General features: G+C 34.9%; 1 protein-coding gene across 1 annotated transcript in view; it reads left to right on the top strand.

Annotated features, from left to right (window-relative positions):
• Positions 1 to 688: 688 nt before the first annotated feature.
• The window catches only part of LOC149552682 (GTPase LSG1-1-like), a 58978-nt gene continuing 42840 nt past the window's right edge, over positions 689 to 16826 (top strand). Inside the window, exons 1-2 of the mRNA XM_089788247.1 lie at positions 689 to 1072; positions 4029 to 4130. Of these exons, the coding sequence (XP_089644373.1) occupies positions 855 to 1072; positions 4029 to 4130 (320 nt within the window). The 5' untranslated portion in view covers positions 689 to 854. The remainder of the gene's footprint in view (positions 1073 to 4028; positions 4131 to 16826) is intronic.

The following is a 16826-nucleotide window of genomic DNA, read 5'->3' on the forward strand; positions in this document are numbered from 1 at the left end:
ATCAATCATAGGACTTTTTTATATTTTCATGCATGTTTGGAGGGCATACAAATCACCATTCTCTTAATTAGGCCAAACAAGTTGTTCTATATTAGCACGAGGCTGTATTGGTGGATAAAAAACACAATTCTTTGTTATATTCTCACTAGAGATAATCATGTTGCCATATATACAATGACTAAAAGTATTGTAATGGCTAATTATGACATCCCAAATATCAATTTATAATCCATCAAGTTGGCTTTGGACTGCAAAACTACAAAATGGATATAAGGTATTCCCATGAATCTAGGGTTATTATCAAGTTTTGAATAACTCCTTGATAATGGGTCTAAGTACAAATTCTAAGTCAATTGGTGGGGATATTATAATTAGAAGTTGGAAGGTATTCATGGTTTCCTTAGTCATGACACCGATTACTACACGAAGAACAACCTGAATATTTTTAATAAGAATTTTATTGATATGCACACCACTACAACTTGACTTCTATAGCTTGAGTATTTAAGAACTAGTAGAATACCTAATGCAGAGTTTATGGTATCATCAAAATAAAATATCTTACTTAAAAAAAACACAAAATTAAAATACACTCTATAATATTTTTTAATTAATAATACTAAAAAATAAATATTGAAAATAGAAATACGAATATCTATATAATAATCAAACCCTTTTGAAAAAGAGTACAAACGGAAAACATCTTCGTTCAAAGGAGGCATCTTCCATACAAACTCTGTAATTACCTAGCCGCCGATATTGCCATTATCTGAAGGGATAAAACTAAAAGCAACCTAGTGTTTGCGTATGAGCCAGGAAACCCAGTCTAGTACGCTGTAGAAGAGACCGGCAGCATGACGAAGAACAGTGAGAAGGGAGGTCCAGGAAGGGCTCTGATTAAGCAGCGAAATCATCAGGTAGAGGAAGTGAAGAAGCGGGGCTATGTCAAAGTTAAGCGCGTTTTGGAATCTGTTACAGACATTAAGGACATTGAACTCGTGGTCGAGGAAGCAGAGGAGGCAGGGCGCATCTTCTCTGCTCAAAATCCAGCTCCCGACCTTCCCATTGACCTGTGAGTCTCTACGCAAATCCACCAAATTTATTCATAAAATTAGGGTCTGGCTTCCTTCGTTTGAACATCGGATACACCCAGATGGTTAGGGAATTGGATTTGATGGCGGAGAGCTGACTGTAAAGTTATTGATTTTAGTAAATGACATAATTATTTTTAGAAGAAATATTTTTGATGGGCTGTTTTAAACTCTCACCCTTTATCAAACAAATATGTTTCGAGTGTACCATGAAAGTTTAGACCACCTTTTGGTTTCAATTCTATTCTGAATTGTACGTCTGAGAGGTCTCTCGTCCTTCAGTTGGCGTAACTCTTTATTATTCCACTAGGTAGCTTCAATTCAACGGCTGATTTTTACCTTCCGAGAGTTTTCTCTCACTCTAATTCTTGTGCTGCCCTTACCAAACCATCTGATGAGGAACCCTGAACAGAAAAAGACCGACTATTTATCGTTGTAATGATGTGGCAAGTGCACGCTATTTGGTTTTATTTTTTGCATTGATGTCATCACTTGGAGGTATCTTTTTCTATCAAATTTACTTTCACTTTTTGAACGAAACTCTCATTTTCTCTTCTGTGTTTTTAAGGGGAGAGAAAAGTATGCAGAGAATCCTGTATAAAATTACCAAGAAGTTTTAGATAAAATTATAATTACTAAAAGATGGGAGTGGTTTTCTTAACATGGCTATCAAGTCAAAAAAAGCAAAAAATACTTAAAATTCCCAGTTCAAATGCTTAAGAAATGCCCTATGTTCAACACCTAGACATTTATTGTTTATTAAAGTTGTAATAAGAGAAGTGTTCTTCATAGCGGTGGCATGACAGTCCTGAAATGATAATTAAAAGTTCGATATTAACAAAGGAGAAAAAAACTCCTTAAATAGAGAATAGAAAACGATCTTTCCATAACAGAAATGATTGAGAATAGAACCACAAAAGACAGAAAGGAAATCTCCAAAGCCGGTTGGGTTGGGCATGTAAATTGGAAATCAAGATGCGAGATTGGATTAAAGCTGGAAATGGCCAAGTTTGAGGGTGGGTTTGAATATCTGAGCTGGAAATGATCTCCTTCTAGGATGGATTCTAGACTTTTAGTTGGAAATGGAAAAGTTTTGAGGGTTTAAATGCTCACCTGAGCTGGAAATGGAAGTCTCCTTGGGCCCAAACTAGCAAGTAAGCTGGAAATGACCTTGAAAAACTTGCAAAATTTCGATTAAAGCATGGAATTTGTAAGCCAAAGGTGGCTGCAATTAAAAGGACAAGCTGGAAATGAGAAAATGCTTGGGAAGGCTTCCTCATGGAGCTGGAAATGACCTTGAGGTTGAGCGCAATTGAGAGGATAAGCTGGAATTCCTTTACTTTTTGCCCATTTACCAAGGATTTTCATTCCTTCAGGAATCCCTTATTTAAAATTAAGAATTTCCAATGTATCTTTTTGAACTCGTCTTGCTTCCTATAGGAAATTCATGGGGATATAGAGCAAAATTTACTCCACAACTTGGAAGTTTCAAAAGGAGAAATTTACATTTAATCCTTAAATTTCTCATTTTAACTTAGAATCCCCCTCTTTCAACCTTGGTCACTAACTCATGATTTAGGTGGAAATCTTACTTAAAACTCACTTGAATTCTTTTCATTTTCAACTAAGGATTTGGAATTCCTACTAACTTCATCCAACAACTCAACTTTAATTTTCTCTTCCACTTAGTATTTATTAAATTTCACATCCAATGTTAAAACTCGAGCCCAAAAATCATGATGATAAACAACAATAAGAAAGAGACAAAACTGAAACAATGAACACCAAAAATATTCTGGGAAAACCCTTCTACAATGAAGGGAAAAACCCAGCCACACAACAAAAATATCATTTTATTGATCATAAATTTTCAAGTGTACAATACCTATTGTTTGATGCAATATATATAACTTAAGGAGAGACTCTTCACCTTTCAATTGAAGGTCTCTCCAATTTCCCAAAACGTGACTCTTTATTACAATTACAGTTGCAACTCTTCAAATTTCCATGCCTCAACGCATATAACATTACAATTTAAACATAAGTGTCCTTTTCAGCTGAAGGTGACAATAACGATAATAACGTCCATTTTTCCAGAGACAAATATCTCTATTGTTGCTACAATCTTCAATATCCAAGAGCTTGGTTCTCAACCCTGGCATGAAGCAAATATCATTTTGCAATCTTGATGACATATCACAACATTTTGACAACTTTTGTACTTCACTTCCCACTATATGAAATCTCTTGTAATTTTGCCTTCAATTTCCAAACTTTATGACTTTTTCTCATGGATTTAAGGCCTGGGTAGATGACTTGCTTACTTCTCCAAGGACAGCATTCAAACTAGGAGACAAAGTTACCAAAATTACTGCCAAGCTATACAAAACTAACAAATGCCTATGACAAACTGAGCTAGCTAATGAAAAAAGAGGGGGTCTCCATTTGCAATGGGTGTGTGTGTTTACAGCGCACACACATACATACACATATATAAGGTGCTCTGAAATCCTTATTTTCTTCATCATCTGCATCTGCTGCCTGGATTATAATGGTACTAGGTAAGCATTTAGATTCCATTTGAAAGTTAGAGTTAAGTTCCAACCTATATCAATTTTGTTCCAATTGTGGTTAGTGAATATTGAATCCTGCAAAGAATAATTACAAGCATATGCCAATTCGTGCATTCTTGAATATGGTCTGTTTACAAAGTAAAGCATTTAGGATGAGCTATGGTGTATGTTCATTCACATTGGTTTTCACTTGTATCATTCCAAACATTGTTTTTTATATTTCATGTTGAGATTTTGAAAGTTCCGTATGGGCAGATGTTTTATGAAGATTTATCGAAGGGCTATCTAGAAGACAGTACAGTTATTATTTTAAATGTCTTGATGTGTTCTTGGAAAAATTGTATTAAAAGTGTAAACTTTTCAGTGACTCAAGTTCAACAAAGAATGGTTTGACTCCTGATGAGAAGAAGAAACAGCAGAAAGCAGAGGAGGCCTTGTATGAAGCATGTATTCGAGTTCCAAGAAGGTACCTTTCTATGTTGTGATTTTTTAGTCAATTATGTTGTTAGCGATGAGTTTTACTTTATAATCTGTTATATTTATGTTTGACATGGGGAGTTTTTAAGAATCTATGCAATTGTAGAAAATTTGCAAAAATATCCAAGAACAATATTGAAGCAGGAAACAAAGTCTTCTTCTACAAGATTCGACATATCATACAGTGGGCAAAACTGGACCTGGTTTGCATCCTGCTTGTGATAAGTTTTACTCGAAAAGCTGTTGTAATATGTTCCATTTTGGGTTTTGGGTAGCAAGACATGTGAAATTTCTTAAAATCTATTTGCAGTATTCGAAAACTTGCAAAAGTGTCCAAAAACTAAATTGAATCAGGAAATGAAGCATTTACAAAATTCAATATATGATACAATGATCATGAGCAAAGCTGAGAAAATCTGTGATAAAACAGGATCTGATTTCCATACTTTGGTTTCACTGCTATAAGGTGAATTAAAATGCAATAAAATGAATATAACAGTTTTTTGGCTCAAGATCAGCAGTGAGGTAATAGTTTTTCATCAGATACCTATCCCTTTTTTCAGGGAGTTAAATAGAACCAGCTTCAGTTCAGGTCTTAAAGTACAATTTCTTCCAGGTATTTTATTGTATATCTATTTAATGACGATTAATTCCCATAGCATTTGTATGGGTAGTAAAAACTATTTGTCTCATTAAAACAAGCTTCACAGTCTTATAGAAAATCTGTGGAGGCAAAAACGTAAGACACTGAGGTTATTTTATGGGGACAATTCATAATGATTAAGCCTAAAAAATTATTGCATGAGTAAAATCACAGACTAAGTTGTGCTGCAAGGTCTAATTTCCATAAAAGATCTAAATTATTTACATAGTGTGTGAAAAATTGGGAATTCATGCTCTTCTTGTATTAGCTGACTATGTCTTAACACACACGGAAAAATTTGTCTAAGTTTTTCTAAACATCCACACGTGCTATATGAATAGGCACACACTTGTTTATGTTAATACTACAATTATGATGACTAATTACCTGATGCTATTAATCACTCAAATAAATAAAATTGGAACTCCGGAAATGAAATCAATAATGCAAACAATTTACACCTTGAAAGCTGCTTTGCATTCCTTTGAAATCTCACAAGGAAACCTCCACAGTGGTAGAACTTAAAACTGCACAGAATTATTAAACTCTACTTAGCTACTAAGTCATTGAACTTCTATCTTGTATTTATCTTTATACTATTCACTATTCAGCTAAGAAATCTAATCTTCCAAGAATATCATTCTTGTCTCGCATAAGAGATGACTTGGAAGATAGTATAAATCAATAGTGTTTTCTGCATTTTATTAGACTTAGTTAACTAAATAAATTTTTTTCAGCTTTTTACTTAAGTGAATTTAAAATAACTTGAACTGCTTGGACATTCACAATGAACCTGCGTAAAAGTTTTAAATGAGTGAAAAGATTCAAAAGTTTGCTGATGAAGATCCTCATTTTTTATGTGCATATGCAATTATATAACTTTTCACATGCATGCCTGCACAAATGAATCATAGCAGCCAGAAATTACTCAACTCACCTAAAATGGCTTCTTGATTTTGTCAGTGCTTCTCATTGCATTGGTTCTTAACATGCTATCATCATTTATAAAAAAAGATGTTATTTTGTTAATGTATAGATTAGTTGGAGAGTTATTCATAACTCTTATAATTATACTTATGTCATCTTATGAGATATTTGATAAACTTATATATATATATACTGTTATTCTAAATATAAACTAAAGACATAAGTTACGATCTATTCACATTAAATTAGAGGTTCATTGGTATTAAATATAAATCTGACTTATCATTGTTGGGTGTCAGTTTATATTAGTCTTGGTATATGTTATTGAACATTTGCATTAGTCTTCATATATGTTATCGGGCGCATGTGTAAATAATATCAATGCAATAATATCAACTGCGTTTAGATATGTCTCTTATTAATAGTCACGCCTAATAGACGTGACTCAAATATGAGTCACGGCTATTAGTCGTGACTCCCCTATATACTGCCCACATATATATATCTATCGATCTCCTCTGCTTTAACATACAGCGAACACAGAAATTAAATAAGTCTTCGAGTTATTTAAAGCAGGAAAATTCTGAATATAGACTTCCAGGATATTATAGTACTGGAAACATTTCACACCTTATTCAGTCCATTATTATATTCTGATCTTGAACAGTGATTAGTATAATATAAGAATTAAGTCTGATACTTTAACATGGTATCAGAGCAGGCTTAAAAGAAGTATCCTGATATCAGACTATAATTTTTTAGGTTATAGAAGCATCAGATATTGTTAATAAAATGGTGAACGGCATGAGACTTGAAGATAGGCTAGAAGGTGATTTAGATTTTGCAGGCTGGAAGCTACATCTGAAACTTATACTTAAAGAACATGGTTTAAATAAGTTTATTGAAAAATCTAACCCGTCACCTAAAGGAAATGATGAAATAGAAAAATGGGAAAGTGATAACAATAAAGCTATGAAAATTATTGTGGACAGTGTTAAAACTCATCTACGTCTTGTAATCTCAGAACTAGACACTGCACATGAGATGTACAATGCTCTTGAAAATATGTTTGAGATAAACAATACCGTTCGGATCATTACATTAAAGGATAGAATGTCAAATATTAAAATGAATAAAAGAGAGAAAATTTCCTCTTACTTTATGAGAATAACCGATCTTCGAAATCAACTTTCTTCCATAGGACACATCTGTGATGGAAAGGAGTTAACAATAATGGCTCTAAAAGGTCTTCCATCATCATGGGATACCTTCAGACAAGGGTTATGCTCTCGGTCTAAGTTACCTAAATTTGAAAGACTAAAAGCTGACTGTATACAAGATGAGTGTATGCAAGTAGCTCGAGGTCAAAGTGTTTCCTCCTCAAAAGAAGAAGTACATGCTCTATCCACTCAAGTAAATAAGAAGAAAAGAAAATTCAAAGGAAGGAAAAAGCACACTGACTTCTCCAAAATGCAATGTTATAGGTGTGATAAATTTGGACATCCAGCATCTAGATGTCCTGATAGAGTTAAGACTCAAGCTTCATTTGCAACCACTCAAAACTCTAATGGAAATTCTAAACATAATGCCTTCTATTCAGCACTCTCCAATGAAGCATCAACCAGATCAAGCACTTGGGTAATTGATAGTGGAGCCTCTCAACATATCATAGGTTTTAAAGGGTAGTTAGACTCTCTACAAGAAGACTATGTTGATGAAGTAACCATTGGAGACGATACAAGCTACCCCATAATGGGAATAGGAACATGTACCATTCATCTGAAATCAGGGAAAACAATTGAACTTACTAAGGTACTATATGTACCTAGCATAAAAAGAAACTTGCTTTCTATCTCTACTCTTGAAGATGAAGGACTTAGGATTACATTTATGGAAGGAAAGGTCTTAGCTTGGCCTAAAAACTCTTAACATAAAAAGTGCATACAAAATTGGCTCAAGACATGGATGTCTTTATCAAGTTAACTTTGTCTCTCATTCAGCTCTAATTCATGATTCTTTCAAAGAAAATGAAATCTAGCACAGGAGATTAGGTCATCTTCATTTTCGAGGATTATCTTCTATAGGAAAAATGGTAACAGGTATATCTAAGCTTAATCCATATCATGAAGGAACTTGTAAAGGTTGTGCTCTAGGGAAGAATATCAAAAGTACATTCCATAATAGTCAAACTAAATCCAAAGAAATTCTAGAACTTATTCATTCAGACTTATGTGGTCATATGTTTGTTCCATCTCTAGGAGGGTCTCTATACTACATCATATTTGTGGATGATTTCTCTAAGAAGATATGGATCTATTTTCTTAAAAGTAAAGAATCTGAGGAAATCCTTTCTAAATTTAAAGAGTTTAAAGCCATTGTAGAAAACCTTTTTGGAAAGAAAATAAAAGTATTAAGAACAGACAATGGTAAAGAGTACATTTCTGATATCTTTATGGACTATTGTAAAACTGTTGGGATCAAGAGGGAGTGTTCTGTTCCTTACAATCCGCAACAAAATGGAATAGTTGAGAGAAAAAATAGATCTATAGTTCATTCTACCAAAGCAATGCTTCATGATCAAAGTCTTGAAACTTTTCTTTGGGGTGAAGCTTCAAATATTGCTGTTTACCTTCAAAATAGATGTCCCCACTCTTATCTTGAATTTAAGACCCCTGAAGAAGTATTTACTAGGAAGAAGCGTGATCTTAATCACCTAAGAATTATTGGTTGTCCTGTCTATGTACATATTCCTAAAGAAAAGAGAACCAAATTAGAGCCCTTAGGAAAGAAAGGGATCTTTGTAGGTTATAGTGAAACCTCAAAAGCATATCGCATCTATATCCCTGGTCAAAGGAATATTGAACTAAGTCAAGATGTAATATTTGATGAAGATTTGGCCTACAAAAGATCTAAAGATGAATTAAATTCAGAGGAAACTCTAGAAGAACAAAACCTTGATAATGAGAGGGAGTCTCTAATGGAGGAAGATAAACAAATTGAACCTATGGACATTACTCACACCTCCGAGGAAAGGAAAAGACCATTATGGGCCAGAAAGCTAATTGAAGAAAATAATTCCATTCCTTCAAATTTCATTAGGGAGAGGAAACGTCCTAATATATACTCAAGTTACATTGCATTAATGAGTGAAATTTCCAAATCTGAACCATCTGATGTAAAAGAAGCCATAAAACATCAACACTGGAAAGATGCCATGACAGAAGAATATAACTCTATACTTAAGAATGATGTTTGGGATATTGTTCCTAGACTGAAAAATAAATCAGTTGTCTCCTCCAAATGGCTATTTAAAATAAAACATGCTGCAGATGGAAGTATTGACAAATACAAAGCCAGGTTTGTTGCTAGAGGATTCTCTCAAAAGGAAGCAATAGACTATGATGAAACTTTTGCTCAAGTAGCCAGATATACCTCAGTCAGAACTGTTTTAGCCATTGCTGCATCCAAGGGATGGAAAATTCATCAAATGGATGTAAAAACTGCATTTTTGAATGGTGTTATAGAAGAGGAAGTTTATCTTGAACAACCAGAAGGATTTGAAGTATACAATAAACAAACTCATGTATGCAAATTGAAAAAGGCTTTATATGGATTGAAACAAGCTCCCCGAGCTTGGTATGAACGGATAGATCAGCATCTAACTAAACTTGACTTCTCTAAAAACATTGCAGATCCAAATTTATATTACAAAATAATACAAGGGGATATGTTAATCATGGTTTTATATGTTGATGATCTTTTGATTACAGGAGAAGATCATTTAATTGAAAAATGTAAACAAGCTCTCATATCTGAATTTGAAATGAACAATCTAGGAATACTACACTATTTCTTAGGACTAGAAGTATGGCAGCGTTCAAAAGGGATCTTCCTAAATCAAGGCAAGTACACTCTGGATCTACTTAACAAATTTGGCATGTTGGATAGGAAGGCAATGCAAACTCCTATGGAAACAAATCTCCTGAAACTAAAAGAAGCAACTGAAGATTCTGAAAGTGTTGATCCTACTCTATATCGACAGATAATTGGTTCTTTAATATATTTGGTGAATACAAGACCTGACATTTGTTATGCTGTAAATGTTCTCAGTCAGTTCATGTGCAAACCTAAACAAACTCATTTGGTGGCAGCAAGGCACATTCTCAGATATCTCAGTGGCACTATTGGATATGGTCTCAAATGCTCTAAAATTGAATTAAATTTGAAGGGATATATAAATTCTGATTGGGCAGGAAATTTAGAGAATCGTAAGAGCACTTCAGGATGCTTTTTTACTTTGGGCTCAGCAATGATATCTTGGTTTAGTCGGAAGCAGTCTTCAGTAGCACAGAGTTCTACAAAAGCCGAGTACATAGCTGCATCTATGGGAGCAAGAGAAGCTGTATGGTTGAGGAAACTTCTATTTGGATTATTTGGGAAGCCACTTCCACCTCCTACTATTTATTGTGACAACCAGAGCTGCATCAAGCTATCTCTTAATCCTGTGTTTCATAACAGATCAAAACACATCGAGATACCTTACCATTATGTTCGAGACATGGTTGAGAAGGATGTAATCAAGTTGGAATATATTAGTACAGAAGATCAAATTGCAGACATTCTTACCAAACCACTTGCTAAGCCAAAGGTGGAACTTTTCTGCAAAGAACTTGTTATGATTGTAAAATCTGAGGACATGTCTCAGAGAAATTGATTATTGTACATTTTTTTTATATATATTAAAATTTAAAAAAAAAAAAAAAACCTATGTTAATCTTTAAGAAGTGACGACTTTTAAAGAGATTTCACTTGTATCAGGAGAAGTTGTTGTAAAGTGACGTCCTTACAATAATTTGTAGCATGATTCATTTTTTAAAGTGTTTCATGTAAGGGCTTTATCTTGTAAATCAGCAACTAGGTGGTTGATAGCATTAATTTGATTATCTACAAATTGTTTGTATAGATATTTTTTGGTACTTGGTGTATATCATGCCCTGATATTTTGATAGGCCATTACCACACTAAGCATTTGGTGATCATCATTAAGTTGATGTTTCTGATAGGCCATTGCTTTTGAGAGATTGGTGAATATCATGAAATTGATATTCTTGCAGGCCAAACTCTCACGTGTTACAATGTTTATATTTGACATTGGATAAAAGAAGTCTTCTGATCAAAGACCTCTTATACGTGTTTACCCTACTAATCTAAGAGGGAGTGTTAATGTATAGATTAGTTGGAGAGTTATTCATAACTCTTATAATTATACTTATGTCATCTTATGAGATATTTGATAAACTTTTATATATATACACTGTTATTCTAAATATAAACTAAAGACATAAGTTACAATCTATTCACATTAAATTAGAGGTTCTTCGGTATTAAATATAAATCTTACTTATCATTGTCGGGTGTCAGTTTATATTAGTCTCGGTATATGTTATCGAGCATTTGCATTAGTCTTGGGTGCCTGTGTAAATAATATCAACGCAATAATATCAACTGCGTTCAGATATGTCTCTTATTAATAGTCATGCCTAATAGACGTGAGTCACGGCTATTAGTCGTGACTCCCCTATATACTGCCCACATATATCTATCTATCGGTCTCCTCTGCTTTAACATACAGCGAATACAGAAATTATATAAGTCTTCAAGTTATTTAAAGCAGGAAAATTCTGAATATCGACTTCGAGGATATTATAGTACTGGAAACATTTCACACCTTATTCAGTCCATTATTATATTCTGATCTTGAACAGTGATTCAGTATAATATAAGAATTAAGTCTGATACTTTAACATATTTGAACTAATTTTTCTGTTGCCAAGTCTGTTAATGACATAAATTAGATTCTTTTAATAGACAAAAAAATTGATTGCAGATTTGAAGAGTTTGAATTTATTCCACCTTCCCTAATTTCAGATTTTTGGATCTGGGCTCGGTTTCCAGTGGCATGTCCTCTGATTTTGTGAGAATTTCACCCTTAAAAATATTATCAAATGGTCATAGATGCTAAAAAAGAATGCAACGCTTGGAAAAATAGCTGTGAGTATGCTTTCAATGAAAACATTTGAAACAAGTATAGCAAATCTCTTTGAGTGAGCAACCTCCATAACACCAATGCTTCAATAAAATATGAATTCTAGGATGATCTTCTCTTTCATTGACACCTTAATATAAATGCCTCTCAAGGGGTGATTAGTGAGGTACAAGCAATGTGACATGAGTCCACTCACTTACCATGGACTTGTTACCTTAAGCAACTAGATAAGTAGCTTTGATTTTACGATGCTTATAATTATTTCAGAGAAAATAGAAGCTGATAGAGCCATCTCCCTGTAAAATCCTAAATTAAGAAAAAGTGGGTGTGAAGAAGATCCCAAGTTGTTTTGAGAGGTTGTATAGGGGCCAAAATCCTCAACCTTCAGATGAATTCAAGCTATACATAAGCTGGGATATTTTATGGATCTCGAAGCCATTGACAGAGTGGAAGCATCTTCACCCATGTGATATTCTCCTTGATAAGTTTATTATTAAGCTTGTTGGCTTGCTGTTTTTTTTTTGTGGTAAATGGAGGTCATGCAAGTTGGTAGGTCATTTGTTTGATGACCATGACACTTTTTATAGGACATGTGTGAATCTGACAATTGCAGAACCATTTGGTGGAACTAAATAAATGACAGCAGGCCGTGATCTTTGACAAGAAGTTGCTTTATTGGAGGATGGCATGTACAAGGATAGAAAACTATGACAATCTCTCACGATTTTCTATTATACATATCTTGCATAGGTTGGCTACAAGGAAGAAAATTACCTCTCAGGCAGTTGGAATAGGTTGGCCTTACGCTAAAAAATATTTAATAATTATCTTTTGCTCATTAATTTAATCTATTAATTAATAAAAAAATTGTCGTTTTATTTCATAAGCCACCTCACCAATCTTACCATGATGTAGGGTCCATGGAAACATGGCTTGAGCTTCTTTATAGAAGATTGCCTATAGGGCTGCAATCTCAAAAGTATCATGTCACCAACCTCAAAGATTCTTCCAATTTGGTGTTTATTGTTTAATGTTATCAGCATATAACTTTTGCTGACTTTAGGCCTGCTCCAAATTTACCTTGAGAGATTCCAAGATATACATACTTTGCTATACCACATCTTTTGCACTTGGGACTCTACTATCTGTAAGAGTCAAATCCATAAATGAAGTAGTATCATAACCACAAAGGGCCTTGACTTATTCTTTAGATGCAACCACTTGATCCAAGCTGTCTGCTGCCCTGTAATTTAGCTGCTCAAGTATTCCTCTCTTCATTTGTTCATTATATCCATTTTTTCATCAATTTGTGGATGATAGTTAGTGCTTGGAGTCAATTTGGTATTTGTTAAACAAAAGAGTTCTTGCCAAAACAAGTTGCTATCCCTGTCACTTATAATATTTGAGTATTTAGGCAAACAATGAGACCTGTGAATTTCTCCAAAGAACAGATCTGGCACTTGTGGACTTTTAAATTTTGAAGATATGGCATTAAATTGTGCATATTTTGTGAGCCTATCAACAACAACATACATACAGTCCTGTTGAACTTTCAGCAACCCAATGATGAAATCCATGAATATACTCTCGCATTTCTCATTTGGAATAGGGAGGGGCTGCAATAAACCAGTTGGCAAGACATGCTATGGCTTGTTTTGTAGGCATTTGATACATTCTCTACATGTTGCAACACATCATTTTAAAGCTAAATTCATGAAAAATATTTTCTCATCTATTTGTATGTTTTGTAGAAATCCAGACGACCAGCAAGTGGTCTGTCATGACATGCCTTCAAAATCCTCTCGGTTGCCTTATATTCAGGTATGAGATACATCTGATCTTTGCAAATAATGAGCTTATCAATCACCTTAAACCTATCATCTTATAAGTTTCATTCGAAAATATCATTAGTCATTGGATTCTTCACATACTTAGCCACTATTAAAGCCTTCCAATCAGCATGCATACATACATACATACATACATATATATACATACATACATGTATGTATGTATGTATGTATATATATATGTGTGTGTGTGTATATCAGTTATAGGATAAAGATTAGGCTTCCTAGAGAGTGCATCAGCCACCACATTATTATTCGAGTTTACATATTTAATGTTGAAATCACAGGCTTGAATTTCTCTTTACCCATTTTTGCTACCTATCATTCAAATCACTTTGGTTGAGTAAGAATTTCATGGCGACTAGGACTTGTTTTGACTTCGAAGGTCTCACAAAACAATTATTGTTGAAATTTGGCTAATGCGTGTGTAATAGTGAACATCTTTTCGTCTTAAATAGAGAAATTTTGTTCACCCTCCTTCAGCTTCCTTCTCTCATATGTTATGGGGTGTTTATTTTGTATCACGACAGCTCAAATGCCTTATCCTAAAGCATCACAATTGAGAACAAAATGAAGTAAAAATATGAAATTTCTAAGACACAACTTAAATTCATTACCTCCTTGAGTTTATAAAAAGCGCCTGCTAGACTCCAAGAGACTACTCATTTCTTCATCAAATTGATCAAAGGAGCTGCAAGTTGTGAAAACTCTTTCACCAATCTTTTATAAGTGTTGGTGTAAATAAGTATTCACTATTTACACTTTACTTAAGTTTACTTAGGTCAATGCATTATTTTATTATTTATTAGGTTGATACTTAGGAGTTTGCGTACCTTTATGAGTTGTCATGTTGACAACACATAAGTACGCAACTCTAATTCAACACATGGTGTCTACAACACTGGAGTTTGCATTATTAGCTGAGTTGTCATGTAGACAACACAATTATTTGCACTCCTAATTAAGCACATGGTGTTTACAATATTATTTTTCGTGCTACACCTTTGTAGGCTTATCCTCTCATCATCGCACTTACTCTTGTGCTTAATGGAGAATAACCCATATGTGGTGGACATGTGGCTAGCTGTATGACTTATCATGTTGCTAACTTTTAGGGATTCTAGAAGCATTCCAGAAGCCTTTATATACAGGCACTCCTAGTGCACTTGTACATGGAATTGAATACTATATTGTTATTCTGATCATACTCTAGTCTATTTTGTGCTTATGTTTGAGTTCCTTGGTCTTGGGTGAATTTTGCCCTAAGGCAAATTCTTACATGGTATCAAAGCTGAGGGAGATTCTCGTCACATAGCCATTGGAGACCTTGTTGCTTCATCTCTAGAAGGGACCCGATTCAGATTCGGAGCATCTGCAGCAATTGGGAGTGTCTAGAGCCGAAGCGGACCTCGCCATTGCATCTGAAGCGACGATTAAGTGAAAATCGACTATAAATTCGCCTATTTTTGGTCATAGTCGATTTTGAGGCAAATTTTTTTTTTACAAACCGAAACTTGAAGGCTCAATTTGCAAATTCGGTATGGTCACTTTCAGATCTGCTTAATTATTTTCAAATCTATAATATTATTTCTCTCTACATTTTTTGGAGTATTTTTTTCGAACTTTTAGCCCAATTGGGCGTGCAGAGTAAATTTTTTTGTACAAGCATCGACAGTGACAACCTGGCCCTGCACATAATTTTATTCCTTTTATTGGCAGTTCGACGATATATTCCACTTTAATTTTCGGCGGTCCAACTATCAAATTCGACGTTTCAACCATATTCCGGCGGCTAAACACACCAACCGCACACATCATTATCGGCCGAGCACTCGGCATGGGATTTGAATTTCTGGCCACAACATACCATTCCCAGTGGATGGCTTCAAGCCAAGTTCAAACCTGTTGGTTTGTGCTTTTCAACATCTCCAAAGTCCTTTCCCCACTGAATGTGGGACTAAACCTTTTAAAGGTTTACCACCGGCTCAAGTTTCTAGCTCACCTTTTCGGTTTCCAAGTGCTACCTTTAATATTGGCTCCGTTGTCTTTAAACCACCCGGCGACACGCGGCATACGCTTGCACTCTACGTCAAACTTGCTGAACAGACACGTGAATAGCTTCGAAGTACCAGCCTACGCTGCCAGTCTTCGCCACGTAGACCAGACATGCGATGTCGTGATTTGCAGGCCACGCGGCACAATCACAGCCATGACCACAATATAGTCAGGCAATCACATCCGCGGCGCAAACTCCACCACGTGGCACTTGTGCCAACTTAGTGACTTGACAACGCAGCCTGACATGTGGCCTGTCCACGTCACCTGCAGTCATACGCCACGCAGGCCTCCACTCCAGCACCTATCATATAGTGCACGTCAACACTTGTACTTTTTTGTACTTGATGTCACCACCACGTCAACAAGGGCCTGTGTTTTTGCTGAAGTCATTAATTCTATGGCTTAAATTTGATGGCCGTTTGATCGTCATCCAAAGGCAATTTTGGACTGGTGCGACGGCTATTTGACCGTCAAATTTAACATCGTGTTTTCCTCTCCAGACCCCTCTTCAGATTCAGTTTTGATTTGGCAGCCCGACTTTGAGAGGCCATAACTTGGTCATCCGGACTCCAAATTAGGTGAAATTTTAAAATTTTTTTAAAATTTTGGATAGAATTTCCTAAACTTTTCAATGGTGTAGTTCTTTTCTGGTTTTGGTGCACGAATTTGTCATAAATGACATTTTTTAGCTTCTGTACCTGTCCAATCTTACATTTTGCAACTTCAAACGCACTGTACGGGCTCATTTGGACTCCTTTTCAGGTTTAGTTTTTTTTGAAAGTGTATATTATTTCGTCTACTTTCCAGATTTTCCATTAGAGTATAGGCTTGTGTGGACAAAATACCACTTTCAGAAATAGGTCTTGTTTTGCATTGTATTGCTTTGCAATTGTTGTATTTTTGAGCTACTTTGTAAAATTCTAGATTTGTATTCTATAAAGAGGTTGGAAACAGTAAAATCAGAAGCCCACTTTGTCCATTTTGACAAGTGGCCTATTGTAAACTCACTACATATAAAGTGCCAAAATCATTCATTTTGGGGGGGGGGGATTTTTTGATTGAGTGAAAAGGTGGGGTGTACTGTGTACTGTGTCTCCTTGATCTTGTGCTCTTGCATTATGGGTTCTTGTTCAAAGTTAACTCCACATAATTATGCTACTT

Source organism: Cupressus sempervirens, chromosome 6 (genome assembly GCF_028749045.1).
Source record: "Cupressus sempervirens isolate cs-2001-9-10 chromosome 6, ASM2874904v1, whole genome shotgun sequence".
NCBI lineage: Eukaryota > Viridiplantae > Streptophyta > Pinopsida > Cupressales > Cupressaceae > Cupressus > Cupressus sempervirens.